Source organism: Protopterus annectens, chromosome 4.part0 (assembly GCF_019279795.1).
Source record: "Protopterus annectens isolate FY-2018-M chromosome 4.part0, PAN1.0, whole genome shotgun sequence".
NCBI classification, from domain to species: Eukaryota; Metazoa; Chordata; order Ceratodontiformes; family Protopteridae; genus Protopterus; species Protopterus annectens.
Window position 1 is genome coordinate 795,333,706 of NC_056733.1, and position 21,547 is coordinate 795,355,252.

The following is a 21,547-nucleotide window of genomic DNA, read 5'->3' on the forward strand; positions in this document are numbered from 1 at the left end:
CATCTAAAGTTATGGTAAGTACATAACTAAAAGATGTTATGTGATCCTATCTCGCCTACATTCAATACTGATGGGACAGCGTCCCTAGCACCTAAATCCTGGGTGGCTCATTGGAAAACACTCCTGAGCACTGTGGAACCAAATGAAGCTCGTCCTCTAGATGCCACATCCAATTTGTAGTGGGAAATGAAAGTGTGCGGGGAAGACCATGTAGCCGCAGCACAAATGTCACTAATGGCAAGCTTAGAATGAAATGCTATTGAAGTAGCCATAGCCCTTGTAGAACGAGCTTTGACAGAGGTGGTAAGCTCTTTATTAGAATAAGAATAAGCTTGAGTAATACAGTCCCTGATCCATTTGGCAATAGTGACCTTTGTGACGGCTTTGCCCAATTTATTGTCCGCAAAGGATACAAACAACTGATCTGTTTTCCTTGTTTGTTTGGTCCTATCTAAATAAAAATGCAACTGCCTGTGGACATCTAATGTGTGGAATATGAATTCCGCTTTGTTAGAATACTTCGGAAAGAAGACTGGAAGTTCTAATGATTGTTGTAGGCAGAAACTGGAACAAACTTTAGGGACAAAGGATGGATTTGGCCTGAGAGATACTCTGTCTTTGTGAAAAACCAAGTACGGAGGTTTTACAGACAAAGCTTGAAGCTCTGAAACCCTTCTGGCTGAAGTAATCGCCACCAGAAAGGCAGTCTTCCACGATAGAAATTTTAAATCACATGTCGCTGCCGGTTGGAAGGGGAAGGAAGTTAAGGCGCGTAACACCACATCGAGATCCCATGGAGGAGCAGGATGAGAAATCGGAGGTCTCAAAAGCGCAGCACCTTTCAAGAAGGTCTTACACAATCTGTTGCTCATTAAAGGTGGGTTTATAGATTCGTGAAAATTGGAAATAGCTGCCAACTTAACCTTGATGGTAGAGACTGAAGAGCCTTGATTGAAAAGAGAAGTTAGAAATTTCAGTACTTCTGATATGGGAATAGTGATGGGATCCAGGCCCCGCAGTTGAGCCCAAATAGCAAATCTTTTCCATTTGCTAGAATATAATTTCTTTGTAGCAGACTTGTGGGCCGAAGATAAGATGTGTACAACTTCTGGATCCAATGTATGACTCCTGACTATAGTCGGAAGAGGAGGAGCCAAGCCGTCAATTTCAAGGTGTGTAGGGACTGGTGGAATAGTCCCGACTGATGAACCAGTAAGTCTGGGATCTGATCCAGGAACCATGGACCTTCCAGAGCATATTTTCGAAGATAGGGGAACCATACTTGACGAGGCCAGTAAGGAGCAACTAAGATCATTTTGCTCCCCAAGAGAGATGCCTTTTGGATCACCCTGGGAAGGAGAGGAACTGGGGGGAAGGCATAAAGCAAGCCGGTGGGCCACGGACGGGCTAGTGCGTCCATGGGGCTCTTCCCCGGAGCCGGGGTGAGGGAGAAGAACTTTTTGCACTTCGCAGTCAGTGGAGTCGCGAAGAGGTCGCAACACGGAACTCCCCATTTGCTGAAAATCTGATTTGCAACTGTAATGTTCAGAGACCATTCGTGAGGAAAGAGGATGGTTCTGCTCAGTCTGTCGGCTATCACATTGGACTTGCCCGGGATATGAGTAGCCACTTGAAAGCGTTTGGTCGATACTGCCCATTCCCAAACTCTCATGGCCTCTCTGCAAAGAGGATAGGATCTGGTCCCTCCCTGTTTGTTCAGGTACCAGACCACTGACATGTTGTCTGAGTGAACGGCAATTACGCCCTGAGGGAGGTAATCGTGAAGGGCTTGAAGGGACAGAAGCACCGCCCTCATTTCTAGGATGTTGATATGAAGTAGGGTCTCTTCTGGGTGCCATTTGCCTTGGACTGACCTGCCCAGGGAATGCCCCCCCCACCCCATCTGGGAGGCGTCCGTGATCAAAGTGGCCACAGGAGGAGGTAGAACAAAGGGTCGTCCCTGATCCAGATTGGAGGGCACCAGCCACCAGCGAAGGTCCCGTTTGCAGGTTTCCGTGATCCATATGAGGTGAGTGAGAGGGAGTTCCTGAAAGGACCACTGAGCTGAAAGAAGCCACTGGAGAATTCTCATGTGCAATCTTGCTAGGGGAACTAGAAGAACCGTGGCGGACATGGATCCCAATAGCTGCAATACCATTCTGGCTGGGGCTTTGGATCTGGGAAGTAAGGCTCGAACTTGAGCCTGTATGGTTTGTATCCTGTCTGTAGGTAGATAGACCCGCATTCGGTTTGAGTCTATCTCTACTCCGATGAATCTTATGCGTTGAGATGGCAGCAACACAGACTTTGGCCAATTGAAGGTGATTCCAAGGGAATTGCCCAGTGATATCGTGGCTTGTAGGCTCCGCAATAGTAGATGCTTGGAGGAGGCAGTTATGAGACAGTCGTCTAGATACGGAAACACCTGGAATCCTAGACTTCTCAGGTGAGCAGTCACTACCGCCCAACATTTGGTGAACACCCTGGGGGCTGTGGTGAGACCAAAGGGCAGCGCACGGAACTGAAAATGACTGCCTCCTAGGCTGAAGCGCAGATGTCTCCTGGACGCTTGATGTACCATAATATGGTAATAAGCGTCCTTGAGATCTATGGAGCACATCCAAACACCTTTCTCCAGCAATGGGAGAATGGTTTGTAGGGTGACCATTCGGAACTTGGACTTTTGACTGAACGGTTTAGAATGCTGAGATCCAAAATGGGCCTCAAGTCCCCGGTCTTTTTTGGCACCAAAAAGAACCTTGAGTAAGTCCCTAATCCGATCTGGTCTGCGGGGACCGGTTGGATGACTCCCTTTTGCAGCAGCTTTGAAACTTCTGAGGCTGCAGTTTCCCATTGACTGGGTGGCGGGTCCGGGATTTTTTTGGACTGAAGTGGAGAGTGAGAAACAGATGGCGTAACCTCCGGCGATAATTCGAAGCACCCATCGGTCCTGAGTGATACCTTCCCAGGCTTTTAGGTGCCTCGAAAAACGACCCCCGACTGGCTCCGGAGCTGCACAGTCGGGCAATCCCTCAGAGACTGTGAAAGGCTGAAGAGCCACGAAAGGACTCGCGGTCTCCAGTGTTGCGAGGGCCTCTGCCGCCTCTGGGACGGCGTCTTCCAGAAGAATTTCCCCCTCCCCTGCCTCTGGGAAGGGGGATCGTCCTGCTGTGAGGGGTAAGATTTCTGAGATCTACGGAACCACATTTTCCCTCCTCTTTTAGCCTTGGGGTAAGGCCGAAAGGGAGTGGAAAATCGTGCCCCTACGGCAGTCAAAGTCTTACCTTCTTGCTCGCAGCGGGTCAGTGTGTCCTTTACCTTGGGTCCAAACAAGGAGGACCCATCAAAGGGGGCGTCGGCAAAGGAAGACTTAAAGGCATCCGCAAAATGACACAGGCGGAGCGAGGCTTGTCTCCATAGAGCAATGCCTGTACCCGCCACTCTACTCGCCCCTTCGGCCGCATAAGAAATGAGCCTCATGGACAAGTTTGAAATGGACGACAATGTAGCCAGCTGAGAGCCAACTGTCTGGGCCAGCACCTCAGGCAGGTTACCCAAGAGGGTATCGGAAAGTTCTTTAATCAGATCCCTCTGAAATCTGGTAAGGTGCGCTTACCGTACCGATCCATGCTCCTAGACTCCTTATTAGGAGGATGGACGAACATCGAAGCCTCTGCTACATCTTGCTGGGTAGCAGATGCCACCACCAAAGCATCTACAGCCACACCTTTAGTCAGGAACTCTTTTTCCGGGGGTGCTGACAGGAACTTATTAGGACGAGCAGGCACCGGTTCCACAGAGTCTGGGTGTTCCCACGCCCTTCGACAGATCAAGTCCAAAAGCTCGTCGAAGGGCGGAGACACCCAGGAGGCGGAGGGCTGAGCCCCGAAGGCCTTAAGGAACACCGACTCATCAGCAGAAGGGGGTTTGGATTGCCAGCCGCCTCGTTGTTTAAGGGCTTCCAGGATGTCTGCAAAGGAGACATCATCTGAGGACGACTTAGGGGACCCCTCTGCATCATCGAGATCAGTGTCTGATGTAAGAGACTCATCAGGGGAGTCAACGTGCTTCCTCTTGCACGATCTTTTCCTGGGGGGTTCCTCCGAAGAAGCTTCAGAAGGACCTCCATGAGGGGGGGGGGACCCCAGTGGGGGTAACCTCAGGCCCCGGGGCTCCGCTGTCTAAGGACAGGGGGACTGCCAAAGACCCAGTCTCGGTATGCAGGGAAGGAGCTGGGGAGACCGTGGAGGTAGCCAAAGATGATTTGGCTAACGCACTCCTCATAGCCCTGAAGGCGGGACCACCAGAATCCTGGGAAGGTCCCACCTCCGTGGCCACGACGGTAGACGGCACTCCCGCAGCCCGGCACCGAGAGGAAGGCTTGGGACCGAAAACATCAGTCGGCGTCCCCGGGGCCGACAGAAGAAGTCAGCGTGCGAACTCCGACTCAAGAGCCGGAGTTGGAGTAAGGGTCGGGCCCGACCCTAAAACCTCCATCGGTACCACCAGCACCGGCTCCAACGGTGCCGAGGCTGTTGGAGGAGGAACCATAGTAGCAGGGTGGACCATCGGCTCCGAAGCCGAATGGGCTGGAGCCGAAACTAACTTTTAAAACACCGGAGACTGGAAGAGTCTTAGGAGCACCCTGTCGATGTCCGAATCAGACATCTTGGAGGATCTAGATGACACCGATCGGGTCCGAACCGATTTCTCCATCGGCTCTATAGGACTAGGGGACCGGCTCCGAATGGTTTCGATTACTATCGGTTCCGAGGGAGATCTCAAAACAATTTCCCTCGGTGCCGATGAGGACTTCGGCGCCGAAGGGTAAGAGTCTGAGCCAGCAACCCTCATCGGCTCCAATATCAGTGGAGCCGATGAAGGTGACCCGCCTCTCGATGCCCCAGTCCTCGGCTCCGAAACCAGAGGGGTCGAGACTGGAGGCATCGAGGCAGACCGTTCCGCCCTCGGCTCCGAAGTCCGTGGAGCCAATGGAGAAGCCTGCCTAGGTTTTTTGGCAGTCGGTTCCGACAGACTGGTCGGAGCCGACGCTTTTTTCTTTTTCGTAGGAGAGGAAGAGGAAGATAAAGCCTCCTCGAAGGATGGCTTAATCAACCCTTTTAGAATTAATTTGTTCTTCCTCTCCTGGAGGATTCTTGATGAAAAGGCGTGACACACGCTACAGGACTCTTGTAGGTGCTTGGTGCCTAAACAATAAACGCACGAGGAGTGGTCGTCTGTTATGGACATTTTATAACCACACCTCGCGCACTTTTTAAACCCAGAGGGTCTATGTTCTTTAGACATGCTAACAAACCTCTAAGATTAATAATAATACAGAAAAAACTAGCAAGTTTTAAGTTTAAAATATAAAGTTTTTTTTTTTTTTTTGACCAAACAATGCAGTACTAATATGCACTAACACAGAAAAAAGAGGGTCAAGACCCTCTAACTTAAGCAGGTACTTGACACACAAATAAAACGCTAGTAATAGAAAATAGGGGAAGACCCCTCTAACTTAAACGGGAAACCTTCCCTTAACGAAAAAACACAAATTCCTCAACAGAATTACTTAAACACACTCGTACCACAACAATAGCTGTTAAAACAGCTTTTGGGTTCAAAATAAGCAAATTCCTGACAGAAAAAGCCTGAATAAAACAGTACTTAGCCCAGCCAAGTTTGAGACCACGTCCTAGCTTGTAAGCGGCAAACGAGATCTGGGGGATTAGTGGTGGTGCATCCTGGGATAAGAAATAGCTCAGCCAATAAGAGGCCTCGCTCTATAGCATAGCGTGCCGAGTCGGAGCCGATCCCATCAGTATTGAATGTAGGCGAGATAGGATCACATAACATCAATGATTTATAATCAATCTTCACAATAGTCTCCAGGAACAGATGGTAGCCCAGTGAAATTTTAGAAATTAGGAGGGGAAAAAAGTGATTTTAACAGTATTTTAAAAGGAGAGGAAGCACCAACTCCTTGGATGAAAGCTGTGATGGCTGTGTTACTTAAAGATGGCAAAGACCATTCAGACCTAGCTTCATATTGACCCATTTCAGTTTTAAACCACCATTATAAAGTGTTTATGTCTATGCTAGCTAAAATAATAAAGGCGTTGCCAAAATTGACAGATATGGATCAGTGTGGTTTTGTGGAGGGCAGGCAAGCATTTGACATTAACAGAACAATGATTAACCACAGGGAAACAGAAGGTAAGAAAAATACTTCTGTTGTTGGTGGGTCTTGATGCACAGAAAGCATTTGACACAGTAAGCAGGGATTTTATGCGTATCACACTGAAAGCATTTCCATTCCCTGATACAATAATAAGGTTAATTAGAAATATAGTTGAAAGATCAAAGGCAAGAATTAAAGTGGAAGGGTTCCACTCAGATGCACTGTGTTTGAACAGGGGAACCAGGCAGGGATGTCTTCTTTCCCCTTAGTTATTTGCTTTACATTTAGTCATTACCAAAGAAAATAAAGGAATCAGAAACAGAAGGATATAACTGGTATGGTAATCATGAAAAGTTGGCTTTATTTGCATATACTATTATTTTATACCTGATAAATCCAGAAAAGGACATATTGGTGTTGTGGAACATTCAGAGACTATCAAGTTTTTTTCAGGTTATAAAATTAATGAAGATAAAACAAAGGATATAGCCATAAATTATGTACCAACACAAATTGATTCAGCAATATCCACACTTATGGAGAAGTGATAAGATGAAGTATTTAGAAGTATGGATTAAAAGGCTTCTGTTATTGCAGCTAAGGATATATTGGAAAAGACTAAACAAAAGAAATGCAAAAATTGAGAAACTGGAAACTCTTATTTATAGACATGGATAGTAAAACACAAGCAGTGGAGATGTTTTTAGTCCCTTTAGTGTTGTATACAGGTCAGAAGCCGCGGTGGTGCAGTGGTAGCGTTGCCGCCTCACAGCAAGAGGTTCTCCAGTTCGATTCTCAGCTGGATTGCCTTCTGTGTGTAGTCTGCATGTCCTCCCCATGGTCGAGTGTCATTCAAAAGACGTGCGTAGAATGGGCGTGCCTTCGTTGAAGGATGGGCATCGAGCTGGCACCTCAGCACCGAAAAAATCAACTGCCAATCATTAGCGGATTGGAGTTCCGCTGTGGCGACCACTAATTGGGAAAAGCTGAAAGAAGAAGAACAACAAGTGTTGTATACAGGTCAAGCATACTTTCTTCTACCCAAGGAGAAGTTGTGGACAATTGAAGGAATTTATCTGGGAGAGAGAGAGAGGGCAAGAGTTAAGTGGGATAAGTTCATTCTTCCGATAGAACAAGGGGGTTTAGGTTTACCTAATTTGAATGGATAGGTTACAGCTACACAGTTAAGGGTCAAATACATAACACATGTAGAGGGTTATAATTCATAATTGAAAAAGATGACGATCATGAAAGGGGAGAGTTCAAGAAATTTAGAGTGTGTGGGATGTTGGATGCAGATTCTTAAGGAAAATAACCATAAAGAATATTATAATCTATTGTACCCAACAATGAAGTATCTGCTATACCTTTATGCGACAGTGCGCATGTTCTTGCATGTGCTCAGTGAAAGTTGCTATGTATATTACCCCAGCTTGCACACTGCAAGCAGTGCATCTTTCTCTGCAGTAGGCCGGATCACCTCTCTCCTCAAAGCTGGTGTTAACTACTTACTCCAACCCTTCTTTATTGGCTCCACCAGCACCTGGACATTAGCTGATCTTTCGGGCAGCAGATTCAATCAGCTCTCTCCTCCTGTACCACAGAGCCAACCTTTTTTGGGGGGTTAAATTATAAGAAACTACTTTTCTAAAAGAAGGTTTCCTGTTAGGAATACAATTCGTTTAGTATGATTGATTAATGGGGTGGTACACACACATCCTGAGAAGAAAGACAAAACCAGATCATCTTTTACAGATCAACAGTAACATCTTCTTGTTGACTGACTCCCCCTCCAATAAACAGCATTCCATAATTTGCCTCTAAACACCTTTATTATAAAATTTAATACTGAGTCAAGGAAGTCTGCTCAGGACAATCACTGACACAGTAGTCCTTCTGGCAGCATTAACAGCATCATAAGCACATTTCAGTGATGGGAATTCCTATTTTACAAACACTACCAAACAGTTCCTCTAATCTGATGGATTAAGGTTTTTTTTTTTTTTTTTTTTACATCTAGTGTAAAATGGAGCTTTTATAAGGCTCCATGTCTGGTAAATAAGTGTCTTAATGGTGAACGTACTAGACATAGAAACGTCTTCCCTATATTTAACTAGTACTCTTGAATTATGATTAAACAGCAACAGTCCTGGTTTAAGTAGGATGGACCTTCTCTTACTGGATTGCACTTTATAAACAAATACAGCTTAGGAAACAGTAGCAGGATCAGGGTTGTGTACATTTGTAAGTTTTAACAAGGTTTCTTGAACAACATTAACATAAGGATTTATACACAAAGGAGGGCTGAACCAAATCATAGACCACACTGGATGAAGTAACAACAATTAGGCTGATAAAAGTTCTGGGGAAGCACTACTTTCATTTAATGATGAAGCTCCTAAATCTGGCATTATCTCAGGAACTAACAACAAAGGTGTCAAAGCTGCTGCTAAGACCTTCTGGCAACACTAGGGCTGGTGAGTACCTCAGAAAAGGACTTTGTATGGGTGTAACTAGAAAAACAGTACCCTCCATGGAAACAACAGGAGTAGGGTTACCACCTGTCCCACTTTGTGAGGGACAGTCCCTCTTTAGATAGTTTTGTCCTGCAGAAAAACTGAAAAAATGGCAAATGTCCTGAGATTTTAGGACAAAAATATTTCCTCTATTTTATGTAATAGTTGCATAAAACAGTTATTCTGTATCTGAAACACCTAAATGCTATAAGAAACAGAATAAGCAACTAAAATGCTATAAGAATAAGCTTTTATTTAGGCAAAAAAGTGAAGTTTTGTCCTTTGTACTGGTCGTAACTATGTTTTGCTCTGCGAAATCTGACGTTTGTACCAAAAATGTCCCACTTTGGACATTTGAAAAGGTGGCAACCCTAAACAGGAGATTTCATTTCTAAAAAATGTGGCAACCTCCTTTGATGAGTCACCTGTCACATTTAATGAATTTATATTTTTGATGCTGCATTAACCTCCTGCCTAATGTATAAAGTCTACATGGAGCTCTGATGAAAAACAATGAATGATAAATAATACAAAGTATTATACAACTGAAATTACTCCAACCTTTATGTGGAATGTGAAGCATTTAAAGCTGCAAGAATAAATGAAGACAACTTCATGTAATACTGGCTACAAAATAGAACCTCCTGTGCCTGCAAAAGTTCTCTGGAACTTGTAGCCCAGGATCAGCTAAAACCTTCACAGGGAATACAGAACTGAGAGTTTGAAAGGCATTAAACAAGACAGGTTGGGTAGCATCAAAATGTTATAATTTACTGTTACAGTGACCACTCCTAAAGAAGATAACGTGCACAGGTTAAAACAGCACTGTCCAAGGCCAAGAATACAGCTTTCATGGGACCTGACAATATCCTTGGCTGTGTTCTACATGAACTACAGAGTAAACTGGCATCTCACCTGTGTGTCCTGTTCAATCACAGCCTCATCTTAGGCTTTGTCCCTACTGAATGGTGCACTGCTACAGTCATCCCTCTCCACAAAGGAGGAACGACTACAGACCCTGGGAACTATCTCGTCATTAGCCTGACGAGTCTGATATGCAAAGCTTTGAAAAGCATCATCATGGACCTAATAAACAAAGATTTATTTATTTATTTTTTTATTTTACATTTAACCGGGTATGTCTGACTGAGCCAAGCCCTTTTTCAGCAGAGGCCCAGGGAGAAAAGCTCCAAGTACATACATATATAACATTTGGTCTTTGATTACAGACATTATACAAGTAGCACTTAAAAAAACAAAGATATAGGGAATCTCCAAACTATGGATCCCACACAGTTTGGTTTTGTGAAGGGTAGATCATGCCTGCTCAACCTGGCCGACTTCTTTGAGTTAAGTCACCAGAGCTGTGGATGAAGGCAAGGTGGTTCATACAGCCTACCTTGATCTGGCCAAGGCCTTTGATACCATTCCACACTCATGAATCATAGAAAAGCTAGGCATCAACCCCTATATCACTAGGTGGGTTGCAAAATGGCTCACAGATAGAACCCACAGTTTGAAAGTAGACTCCAAGTCAGACTGCCGACCAATCACGAGTGGAGTCCCACAGGGTTTGGTCCTGGGTCCTCTCCTGTTTGGTATCTACTTCTCTGAAGTCCAGGCCAACATAAAGGGACTCTGGCTGACAAAGTTCACAGATGATTGCAAGTTGGGAGCTATTAGTTACTCCCCTGGTGACGATGACATCCTACAGAAAGGTCTCACTGAGACAAACGACTGGTGTCAGACCCATTGCATTAAGCTCAATGCCAAAAAATGTATCGTCACCCCCTTTGGGAAAAACCCGGTTCCCATGAATTACCATATTGATGGTAGTCCACTGAACACAGAAGGCATTATAAGAGATCTGGGAACACAGGTTGACAGCAACTTCTGTTTTGACCACCACATTGCCACTGTGGTCAGAAAGTCCTTCTATGTGGCACATCTCATTACTAAGGGTTTTGCATCCAGAAAGAAAGAGAGTCTCCCTCTACTCTTCCCTCGTTAGGCCAATCATCGAGTACAATGCCCCATTTGGCATGCACCTCACTAGGCACCTGCAACAACTGGAGAGGCCACAAAAGTACCTCACAAAGAGGATCCTAGACCTTAAACACTTGTCCTCTATGGACAGACTCAAAAAACTCCAACTATTCTCTGTCTCATATTGCCTACTTAGAGGCGATCTCTGATTGACCTACAAAGCCATGTCTGACCCAGCTCTGTTAGAAATGCTACATCTAAAGAAATCCCAATCCCTCTGCACCACACGCTCCAGAGACCTCAACTTCATTACCAAAATCAACAGAACAAGCTGGAAGAACAGGTTCATAACCCAGAGATTGCCCATGCTATGGAATAGACTTCCCATACATGTCAAACAGAGCACCTCACTGGCCCTCTTCAAGAGAAATCTTCATGAGTGGATGGGAAATAGAAAATTCACCCCGGGGATCACTCCAGTGGCTCTACTCGACAGAAGCACTGGAAACTAAGGTCGAGTGGCAGGGTAATCCTATGGGCTAGGCTTATAAAGGCTCCAGGGCCATTAGCCTAGTATACACCTATAAGCCTATGCTGCACTCAATTTACTACTCATGGAAAATGATTTTAATTTCATTTTGAACACTGCACATAAAATACATTTCTTGAGAAGAAGCACAAGCTACTCTATTAATTATAAGTTTTGACCAGCAATTTTAATTATAATTATAGAGTGTTTTTTAACTGGGAACAATTTCTGTTTATTTACTGGGAAAGTCTGACTGTGCTACATTGACCATTTTCAATGGAAATCCAGGGAGAACAACTAAAAAAAAAAAAAAACTAAAAGTGTGAACAAAAATACTGAAACTCATTAAAGAAGAATAAACAGGAACTATCATACAAAGATACAAAGCTTAGTTCGTTCTAAGAAGTGACATTAGTGCACACCGCAATTTAACTGTAGGCATTCCTTGTCAGCCTGTGTATAAATAAAGTGTTTTCTTGTGCAGTTGTACATATGAATTGAAGAAAAGAGAAGTTACTGTTTCTGCTATTATTATCATTATTGTTAATAACAAGAATCCTGACTTTAATTTTCTGCACTTGGGACTTCTCTAACTTAGCTGTATGCTAGTCATCCATTAGCCACAATCCAGACCCACTGCTACCTTCCCCCACCACACACAATTTTTAAATTGATGCAGTTTACAAGTACAAATAATGAATGCAACAATTTAACTCCCCCTGCTGTGCAGTATAAACGGACAACTGCTTTACGGTTTTTACAACCCTTTTCACATGTTTTACCTGCTGCAGAAATACTGCCTTCTGGTTACTTTTCAAGAACATCTCAAGTTAAAACATCAGTTCTAATCTACACTACAAAAACACTGGTCTCTACTGTTGTCTTCTTTAGCAGAATACAACTCTGTGTGACCTTCAGGATTTAAGTATACCAGGCCTGCGCCAACAACTGCTTCTAAGAGGTCTTTTAATTTATATTCATTCCTTCACTGACATGGTCTATCCATCTTAGCCTTTGCTGCCCTTTTCTTCTTTTGTCCTTGATCTTTCTCAGCATCAGTGTTTTGTCTAGTGACTCTTGTCTTCATATTTTGTGGCCCAAGAATTTGAGATTTAGTTTTGCTATCAGAACTTGAGTGAAATCTATATTTAAGTATTGACTGAGTTCATCTTCTTGCTGTCTGCAGAATTCTCAAAAGCTTTTTCCACTTCCACATTTCAAAAGCAGTGCCTTTCAAGTTCGCAGCCTCACTTATAAATTCAATTTTCACAGCTGTATGTTACTATTGGAAAAAACACAGTTTTGAGGGACATTTGTTGACAATGTGATGTCTTTACTCTTTAATATGTTATCCACATTTGCCACATCTTTCTTTCACCTTCAAAAACAGGCTTTTCTAACACCTCTTCACTTTCAGCTATTACAATGGTATCTGCTGTATGTATATGAAGCTGTTAACTATGTCTCAAACAGTTGTTTCATTTAACCCAAAATTTTGCATGATGCATTTAATGTATAAATTAAATAAATAGGGCAACAATATACAAGCTTTGTCACACTCCTTTCCAAATTCTGAACTAGTCAGTTATTGCTTCATGGCATGCATACAGATTCATGAGGAAACAAATAAAGTGACTTACTATCCACATTTCTTGTCGCCTCACAGTAAGACGCTGTCCGGTTCGATTCTCAGCTAGAGCGTCTTCTTCGTGGAGACATGCGTAAATGGGCATACCTTCGTTGAAGGTTGTGCGTCAGGGCTGGCAACTCGGCATGTAAAAATCAACTGCCAATCATTAGCGGACCAGAGTTCGGCTGTGTCTTGTTTGTGTCTTTCGGCTTTTCCCGGTTAGTGGTCGCCACAGTGGAACTCCAGTCTGCTAATGATTGGCAGTAGAGTTTTACGTGCTGGCTTGCTGGGCCTAACGCACAACCTTCAACATAGGAACACCCATTCACGCATGTCGCCACACAGAAGACGGTCTAACTGAGAATCGAATGGGCAATGTCTAACTGTGAGGCGACAACGCTACCGCAGCACCACCACAGCGGCGACCCCTAGCCGGGAAAAGCCTAAAGACACAACAACAACTATCCACATTTCTCTGAACAGCTTGTCACTGTTTATTATGTTCCACACAGTCAACCATTTATATAGCAATAACCCATGCCAGGGTGTGGGTAATGCTGGATTTAACCACGGTTGGTGTGGTTTGGTCATGAGGGCGAAGCCTGAGTGGCCAAACAAAGCCAACCGTGGGTAAATCCAGCATTACCCACACCCAGAAGTGGGTTATTGCTATTATACAATGACATTATTTAAGAAAAAAAATAATTACTTTTCTTAAATAATGGCATGGTATAATGCCTCCTTGCTGCCCTTCCGCAACTGTCTGGTATTCTGCGGCAGTTCTGATGTACTGCGTATGCGTACGCCTATGCAGTACATCAGAGCTGTGGGCAAAAGCAACGGAGAAAGCAAGATCTCCGTTGCTTTTTACAAACTGTTTCACTATGTTAAATGGGTTAAACATAGCGAGACAGCTTTAAAAAAGCAACGCAGAATCTCCGTTGCTTTTTTTAAAGCTGTCTCGCTATATTAAACTCGTTTAACATAGCGACACAGCGTGAAGCAACAGAGATCTTGCTTTCTCCGTTGCTGTGAAATAAAGAGCTATAGTAATGGAAAAAGTTCGGGCGACTGGACCTTTTTCCATTACTATAACTCTGATTTACAACGTGCATGCTGACCAATCAGCGTGCACGTTTTTGAATATTAATGGGGGGTCGTTGTATAATAGTTAATAAATCATTGGTAAATACTTTTCTAGAACTCTCTCACTTTCTTTACTATCCAGCAGATTCTAGTGATTTGATTTTAAGTGGCTCTTGTCCTTCTAAAACTGGCTTGAACAGTTGACAATTCTCAGTCCATATATTGCTACCTTTTAGTCTGTGAAACAAGTGCAACTGTTTGATCATTTCAGAAATATTTAGCATTGCCCTTTTTGGAACTGGAATATAAAATGACCATTTACAATCCAATGTGATTTCCGAATTCAGAATCATTTTGCAAGGTTTTACACAACTGAGATGGAATTGCTAATGCTATTAGCAAGGCTTTCTAAGGCCTTAACTTCACTATCCAGGATGTCTGTCTCAATCACAGAACATACCACAATGTATGTATCAGCAGTGTTGGGGATCTTCTTGTACAGATGATCTGTATATTCTTGCCATCACTTCTTAATATCTTTGTCTTTTATTATGTTCATACTTTTACTTGGATGTTTCCCTTAATATTGCCAGTCTTGCAGAAGTGGCCCTGCCTTTCCCCATTCTATTGCCCTCTTCCATGACGTTCTTCTTGCTATTCCCTGAACACCTGCATTTAGTATGACATTTTCCCTAGCTCCATTGCCCTTTTGCTCTCACTTTTTTCTTGGCCACTTCTAAACCATCTATATACATTTTGTCTTCTTAATCATATTTCAGTTTTGAACATTTTTGTTTCCCCCTCATGAACAATACCAAGAACTTCTGCCTATAGATCTTCAAGGAATCTTTCAACCTGTTCTAACCCCTTACATTTGTTCTTCACCTCTATTACCTACCCACATGGAATAACTTTGAGCTTGAATTTAATTGGCCTAGAGACTTTTCTCGTTTTGCTTTATTTGATTCTATATTTTGTAATGAAAAGCTGATGGTCAGAGCCACAGTCAGCTCTGGGTCTAATTTTTGCTGACTCTAAAGAGCTCTTTCACTTCAGACTACAAAATACATATTCAAGCCAATTTCTCTATTGACCACAGAACATTCAGACTCCTATTACAAGTGATCTTTTATGATGATTACATTATCATCATCTTGCATGGACTTGTACGGTGCATCCTTAATAGAGGTCAGTTTCATATCAAAGAAGCATGGTAGCTAAAATGTAATATAAACATACAGCCTGGAGGACTGCTGCTTTTTCAAGAACTACATGAAGAATCTAGCAGGTCAAGTTAAAGGTGCTATATAGAAATTCAGTGCAGAGGATTAAGGCTATGAGGTGCTAATGAGCTTCATGATGTAGGTTTGAGTTTGACTCCCTCCTTCTCCATACAATTACTGTGCAACTATGAACAAGTCACCCGACAGTGCATCAAGGTCTCCACTGTAAATGGATCTCAAGCCATAAAGACAATCTTGTTACAACAGTAAAACAGATGGGTGCTGAGTTGTGGTTTTGCACCTTTTACTACACAACTATCCAATACCAATCACTGGGATGTATCTTATTACTGTGTATGAAAGGAAAGAAAGGAAGAAGAGTCAGCATATCTCCAGTACGGCAGGCTGTTGAGCCCTAACAAGGCAAAAAGGGAAGACAGAGAAAGAGGTGCAATATGTTGCACACGGAATTTTAGCAAAGCATAATTCTGTTTAGTAATGACTAATAACACTAAAAATAAAATAAAAGATTTCATTGCTAAAATGAGATTATGATCTGTTCTCTCACTGCACTATACATGTCATTTATTCAATGTGAAAAAAAGTATATACACCAAGAACAAATTATTTTTGGTACTCCTAAATAAAGTATTTAAAAGGTAAATAGCAAAGAGCAAATCAAAGGGTGTGCATGGTGCTCCCCTTTTGCATTCTCTCTCTAACCATTTTCAAGCATTCCCTTATAAGATTATAGATAATGCTTTCAGAAAGTGGTGCGAGTGATGTGCTGTTTGATGAGCCATAATTAGTGAAAGCCGACCTTTGACAAAATGACCTGAACAAAAGAGGCTGCTACATCAAGAAATTAACTTTTCCCTTAAACAATGTCATGGAAGTAAATGTGTCCAGTCCAAGTTGCGGCACTCTGGGATTTGGGACGGTGCAGGGAGCTCTACTGTCCTCATCACCTAACCAAACACGCACGCACACATGCGCACACATACACAGTTTCTTAAACTCAGCAGTCCAGCAGGGAAAAATCTATTCTCTTGATTTCGTGGAGGACTGGCTTACTTACATCTGAAGTAAAAATAGAGGGATTTCCACTTTCTAACATTTCTTCCAGTTCTTCATCAGTGGTAGTTTTTCCAGCTGAAAAAATAAATAAACGACATCATAGCATGAGTTTCCTTTTTTGTATCAGCGCAATGCAGTGTGTCTACAGTTTTACATACCTAAATTACTTAAAAAAAAAAAATAAATGAATAAATAAATAAATTTAAAAAAACTGTAATTTTAAAATGTTAACAAAACCCAAACTATACTGCCTACACTTTTACATATACCACAGTATAACTACTAAAACACATAGTGTACGCTATTTTCAACCATACCATGGTGCTAGGAATTACTGATGGGCACACATGTTTTAAGAATCTTGGATTTGGTCAGTATGCTAGGACAAAAACACAGTGCCAGGAAGCAGAACACAAAAACACTTAAGATTTTCTGTAATACACTTTTGTATATATTACTTTAAACTTAAATCATCTCAAAGTTGTGAGGTACTACACAACTGTATAAAAATACTACTAAATGCAAATGTAACATCCTCCCACCTCCACTTCCATTAATACACAGATGAATGCAGAGTCATATAACAGAAATGACACAAAATACAAACCCAGAGTATTAAAAAATAAAATGTAGGTTAATGCATGTAATGTATACCCCAAGGTGCTGGATGCAGCATAAACCACCAAAAGAGAAGCCCGAGCAGACTTTTTAAAACCCTAGCTTCAGTGGTGAGTACAGTTTAACACAATGCCCATGCTTTGTTTCACATAATTATCATGTTTCACTTTTCACCACAGCCATGCTATAAAACTCATGTCAGATGATAAGGATGATGCGCCATGACAAAGAAATTGGTGACTGTTGCTTGAACAGGAGAAGTTATACTATGTATGTATCATGATTGGTACATCTTTATAAAGATATATCAGGCTGGACTGCCATCTCAAAAATAAAAGACAAAATTAATTATGAGCCTATCAGATGCAATAAACTGAAAATGCTTGCACATAACTACACAAACACTTTAGGCTAGTAATCTTAAGGCAGAAACAAAATGCAGTCTTGTTTTCTCAACGGACAAGTAAGCACAGCTGTCCACTCATGGGGATACCATATAACTACTTTCCATACACCTTTTGACAAACAGGGTACCTAGGTCTATTGTATCACACCAGCTTGTGTTTTGCAGATATGTATTATAAACCTTGCAGATAGCAACTAAACATGCACAAGCAACAAAGCATCAGCTTAACAATTCCTGTCCACTTACCTACCTCAGGCAATTACGACTGTAGCCTAACACACCACTTCATTTAACCAGTAGACTATAAGACCTCTGGTTTTGGTTCCAAGGGCAAAAGCTCTCTACTATGCTATAGCACCAATGTTTCATCCCCCTGATCAAACCAGACATATCCTTATTGCTCGTTTCAAGCTCAGATCCAGAAATTAGTATAGAAATTCAGACATCAAAATACCCATTGCCACCATACTACCGTAACTCAAAACTATGTTGTCTGAGCTGCACTTTGCAGTGTCAGAAGTGCAACAGGTAACAAATGCCTTTGGTAAAGAAAGCTGGGGGCGGGGGGTATTCTTACACCAGACAGACTGATTGCTGACACTGTACAGCATAAGCGGGTGCTGCACTCAAGCTCATGTAAGTACTGCTGCCTTTTAGGCCTCATTACTCCTTTGTATGTATTGCTCCCACAATTCCCATTTTTCCTATGTAGCTTGCTCCTACCCTTTTCTAAAGATCTCAATTCCAGTTGTTTTATCTCTGTTACTATATTCTCTACTTCCAGTATAGTTGGTTTAGATTTTGATTTCCATTTTCTAGTAATTGCTTTTTTGGCAGCCACCATTATTAGACACAGCAAGTCCTTACCATGTCTAGGCAACTCTGATTCTGTATCACAGCTCAGAAAAATCAACTCTCTCATCAGGCCAGTCTGCCCACCCAACATCTCCGACAGTGCATTCCGCAGGGAATCCTTAAAGTCCACCAACTCACCGCACTCCCAGTAAACATCTTCCCAATTAACTCTTTCTTCCCCCTTCAAACCTCCAACATTTACTGTCTACCTGAGGAAAGATTCTCCGGAGTCTACTTGGGGTATAAAAATATCTACGCAAACATTTCCAGGCAAAAATCCTAAATCTTCTAGATTTTGTTGCATATTTGGGAGACATACAGATATCCTCCCATTGTTTCTTTGTGAATTGCTTAGCCAATCTCTCTTCCCAGTCCTTTCTAACCTCCTCTGACTGATTCTTATAGTTATCGTGCAATACTTTATATGCTGTACTAATTATTCCTTTTTTAATTGCAGCTTCTGTTCTAGATTCTATTAAAAACTCTACCAGTGCTGGTCTTTCATTTAGGGCCCCCTCCCCATTTCTTTCTCTTTGCCTATACTCTGATTATCAATCCCTGACAGGGAAGGCAATCTCTAACCTGCAGTCCAAATAAATTCTTGACATCTTCCAATTCTATCGTCTTTCCCTCTCTAATTATTTGCTTCTAGTACCTTGGTTTCTTTGTCAAGTTTTCTCCAATAAATTCCATCCCCCTCTTAGCTATTGTCGGTATCCCTAATTGCAGTCATCCCTATCAGCAGAACCTCCTTTCGCCAGTCTTGTGTTCATTTAGTTCTTAGAATACTTTCTGCTACTTTATGGATATAATATTCTGCATGATTACTGCTGTTCTCCATAAAGGCCTTCATCCAAAATCCCAGTCTCTCATTGTTTCTTGAGCTTCCCCCGTATTTCATTATCATCTCTTTCCACTTTGAATTATAGTTTTCTGCTTGTGCTATGTACAGGAGTCTTAACTGTAGCTGTGAAATACCCCTTCAGACTGGGTAAACCCAATCTACCCAGTTCTACTGGAAGAATCAGCTTATCCCACATGACTCTCGCAGTTTCTCCTCTAAAGTCCTTCAGCTCTTTATTACTTGCTACTTACAACTTCTCGTCTGGTTGATAAAAATATGCCTGACCTGTGTACAAGACTAAAGGGACTAACAACATTTTAACTGCTTGTATCTTATTATCCATATAACAAAGCTTCCATTTTCTCAGTTTTTGTATTATTGTCTGTTTAGTCTCTTCCCACATATCCTTAGCTGCCACACTAGAATCATTTCAATCCATAGTCCTAAATAGTTAATTTTATCATTTCCCCATAATATAGGTATTCCTAAACCAGTTCAGGTGTGGGTAAATAATTTACCACTACTGCCTTCATTTTAGCTTCATGAATTTTGTATCCTGAAAAGACCTGCAACTGTCTCAAAATGTTCCACAACACTGCAGTGTCTTTTTGTGGTTTTGTCAGGTACAAAATAATATCTGCAAATAAAGCCAGCTTTTCTTGACTAGCATACCAATTATATCCTTAACTTCTAAGTCCCTTATTTTTTTTGCCTCTTCTTATTTCGGCTTTTCCCAGTTAGAGGTCGCCACAGCGGATCACATGTCCGCTCATGATTGGCAGTGGAGTTTTATGGTGTCGAGTTGCCAGCCCGGCACCCAACCTTCCACAGAAGGCACACACATGCACACACTCACACCTAGGGCCAATTTAGAGTGTCCAATCCACCTACAGCATGTCTTTGGGGTGCGGGAGGAAACCGGAGCACCCGGAGGAAACCCACACGACCACAGAAAGGACATGCAGACTCCGTACAGAAGGCACCCCAGCCGATGATTTAACCGGAGAACCTCTTGCTGTGAGGGGACAACGCTAAGTGTTGCACCACCATGGCCGCCAAAGAGGACACCCCTGCCTGATTCCTCTGCTCAGGCAGAAATTATCCAAGAGGACCCCACCCACTTTAATTTTCACCTCTGATCCCTCACGTATTCTCCTAATGTGCCTTATACTTTTTTTTCAGGAAATGCAATATACTTCCATTGCCCTGCTCATAAAATCACAGCTTACTCTGTCAAATGCTTTCTCTGCATCAAGATCCACCAAGAAGAATGGCATTTTCTTACATTCTGCTTCCCTCTTGCCTCCCTCACTGTTGCACTTTGTCTCAAAATCAACCTAACCTGGACAGCAAAGGATAAAACAATGCATGCATGAATGAATAAACACATTTTCAGTATTTCAGACAAGACCTTTATGTAGTAGACATTATAACGGTGGCAATAATCTGATGTCAAATCAATATAAAAAAAAAAGAATAAGTGCAATTTTTATGATAAAAAAGTATTAGAATAATGACTACAGCTTTCACCATAAATTGATTAAAAATATTGTTAATCCAAAACATAAGAAACAAAATGCATTTAAGTTTAATTAAAATATTAAGAAAAAACAGACTATGTAGTCACCATAACCAGATGATTTGAAAGAAGGCCCTCTACAGTGGGTAACTCCTGGGATCTCATACTCACTGCTTGGCATGATTTTAAAATTTCTCCGGCTCTTGTGTTTGAAGGTGCACACACCTCCTGCTGGCACGTCATGGCATCACAATTTGGAGTAGGTGGTGTAATAGTCCCTGCACTCCCCAGTTTGATATCCAGACACTGTGACTGCACTAAATGAAACAAAGACAAATACCACAAGAACGTGAAATCAAATACCCGCATGGCTTGCAGGGAAGTCCATCTGCATGATATGGAGGCTGCTTAGTCAAAGTGGGATGCAGGAATGGTAAAAAGCATCCACGGCTGATGGCCTTCTCAGAGATCAGCTGACAATTTGTGTACAAGGTGACAATTTGTATACAAAGCCATATTGAATTTGAAGTTCTGTAGATGTGGTCAACTGCCAAAAAAATTTTTTAGTGAAGAATTAAACCTTCCTGAAAGGAAGGAGCTAGATGAAGACCAAAAGGCACAAGAAACCTTGTCTCCTTGAATCACAATTGGTGCAACAATTAAAGAATGGTAAAGGAGCATACCTGTGACTATGACCACAGCGCAAATGTCTGCAATGGACACACTCTTGAAACAGGCACTAAAAGTAACCGCTTGATAAAAGAGTGGCCTATGACAGCGTTAGCCCTATATCAGACAGTTAGTAATTCACTTGTACAGCAATCGCCTACTGACATACAGATGCACCTTATTACCTCGTACTGCGAATATATGATGAAATGGGCAACTTTCTGAAGTTTTCTTTCAGCAGGGGCAAAGCAAATGTGCTCCCACACTTTCATGGAGGGGGGGGCCTTGTATCTACCCAACATAACTAACTCTGAGGCCACCAACCTCACAATAAGTTAAAAAAACTTCAAGCAATTGTGGAATTTTTCTACAGTTGTAACTGAGAAGCCTTTGATGAAATGAATCCCA

The 21,547-nt window shown here is 42.3% G+C and overlaps 1 protein-coding gene across 2 annotated transcripts in view; it reads right to left on the reverse strand.

The window, feature by feature from the left end:
- Positions 1-21,547, reverse strand: part of STX2 (syntaxin 2) — a 689,827-nt gene that overhangs the window by 376,658 nt on the left and 291,622 nt on the right. For both annotated transcript variants that reach the window (XM_044068758.1, XM_044068757.1), the window contains exon 4: positions 16,230-16,303. In XM_044068758.1, coding sequence (XP_043924693.1) covers positions 16,230-16,303 — 74 coding nt within the window. The remainder of the gene's footprint in view (positions 1-16,229; positions 16,304-21,547) is intronic.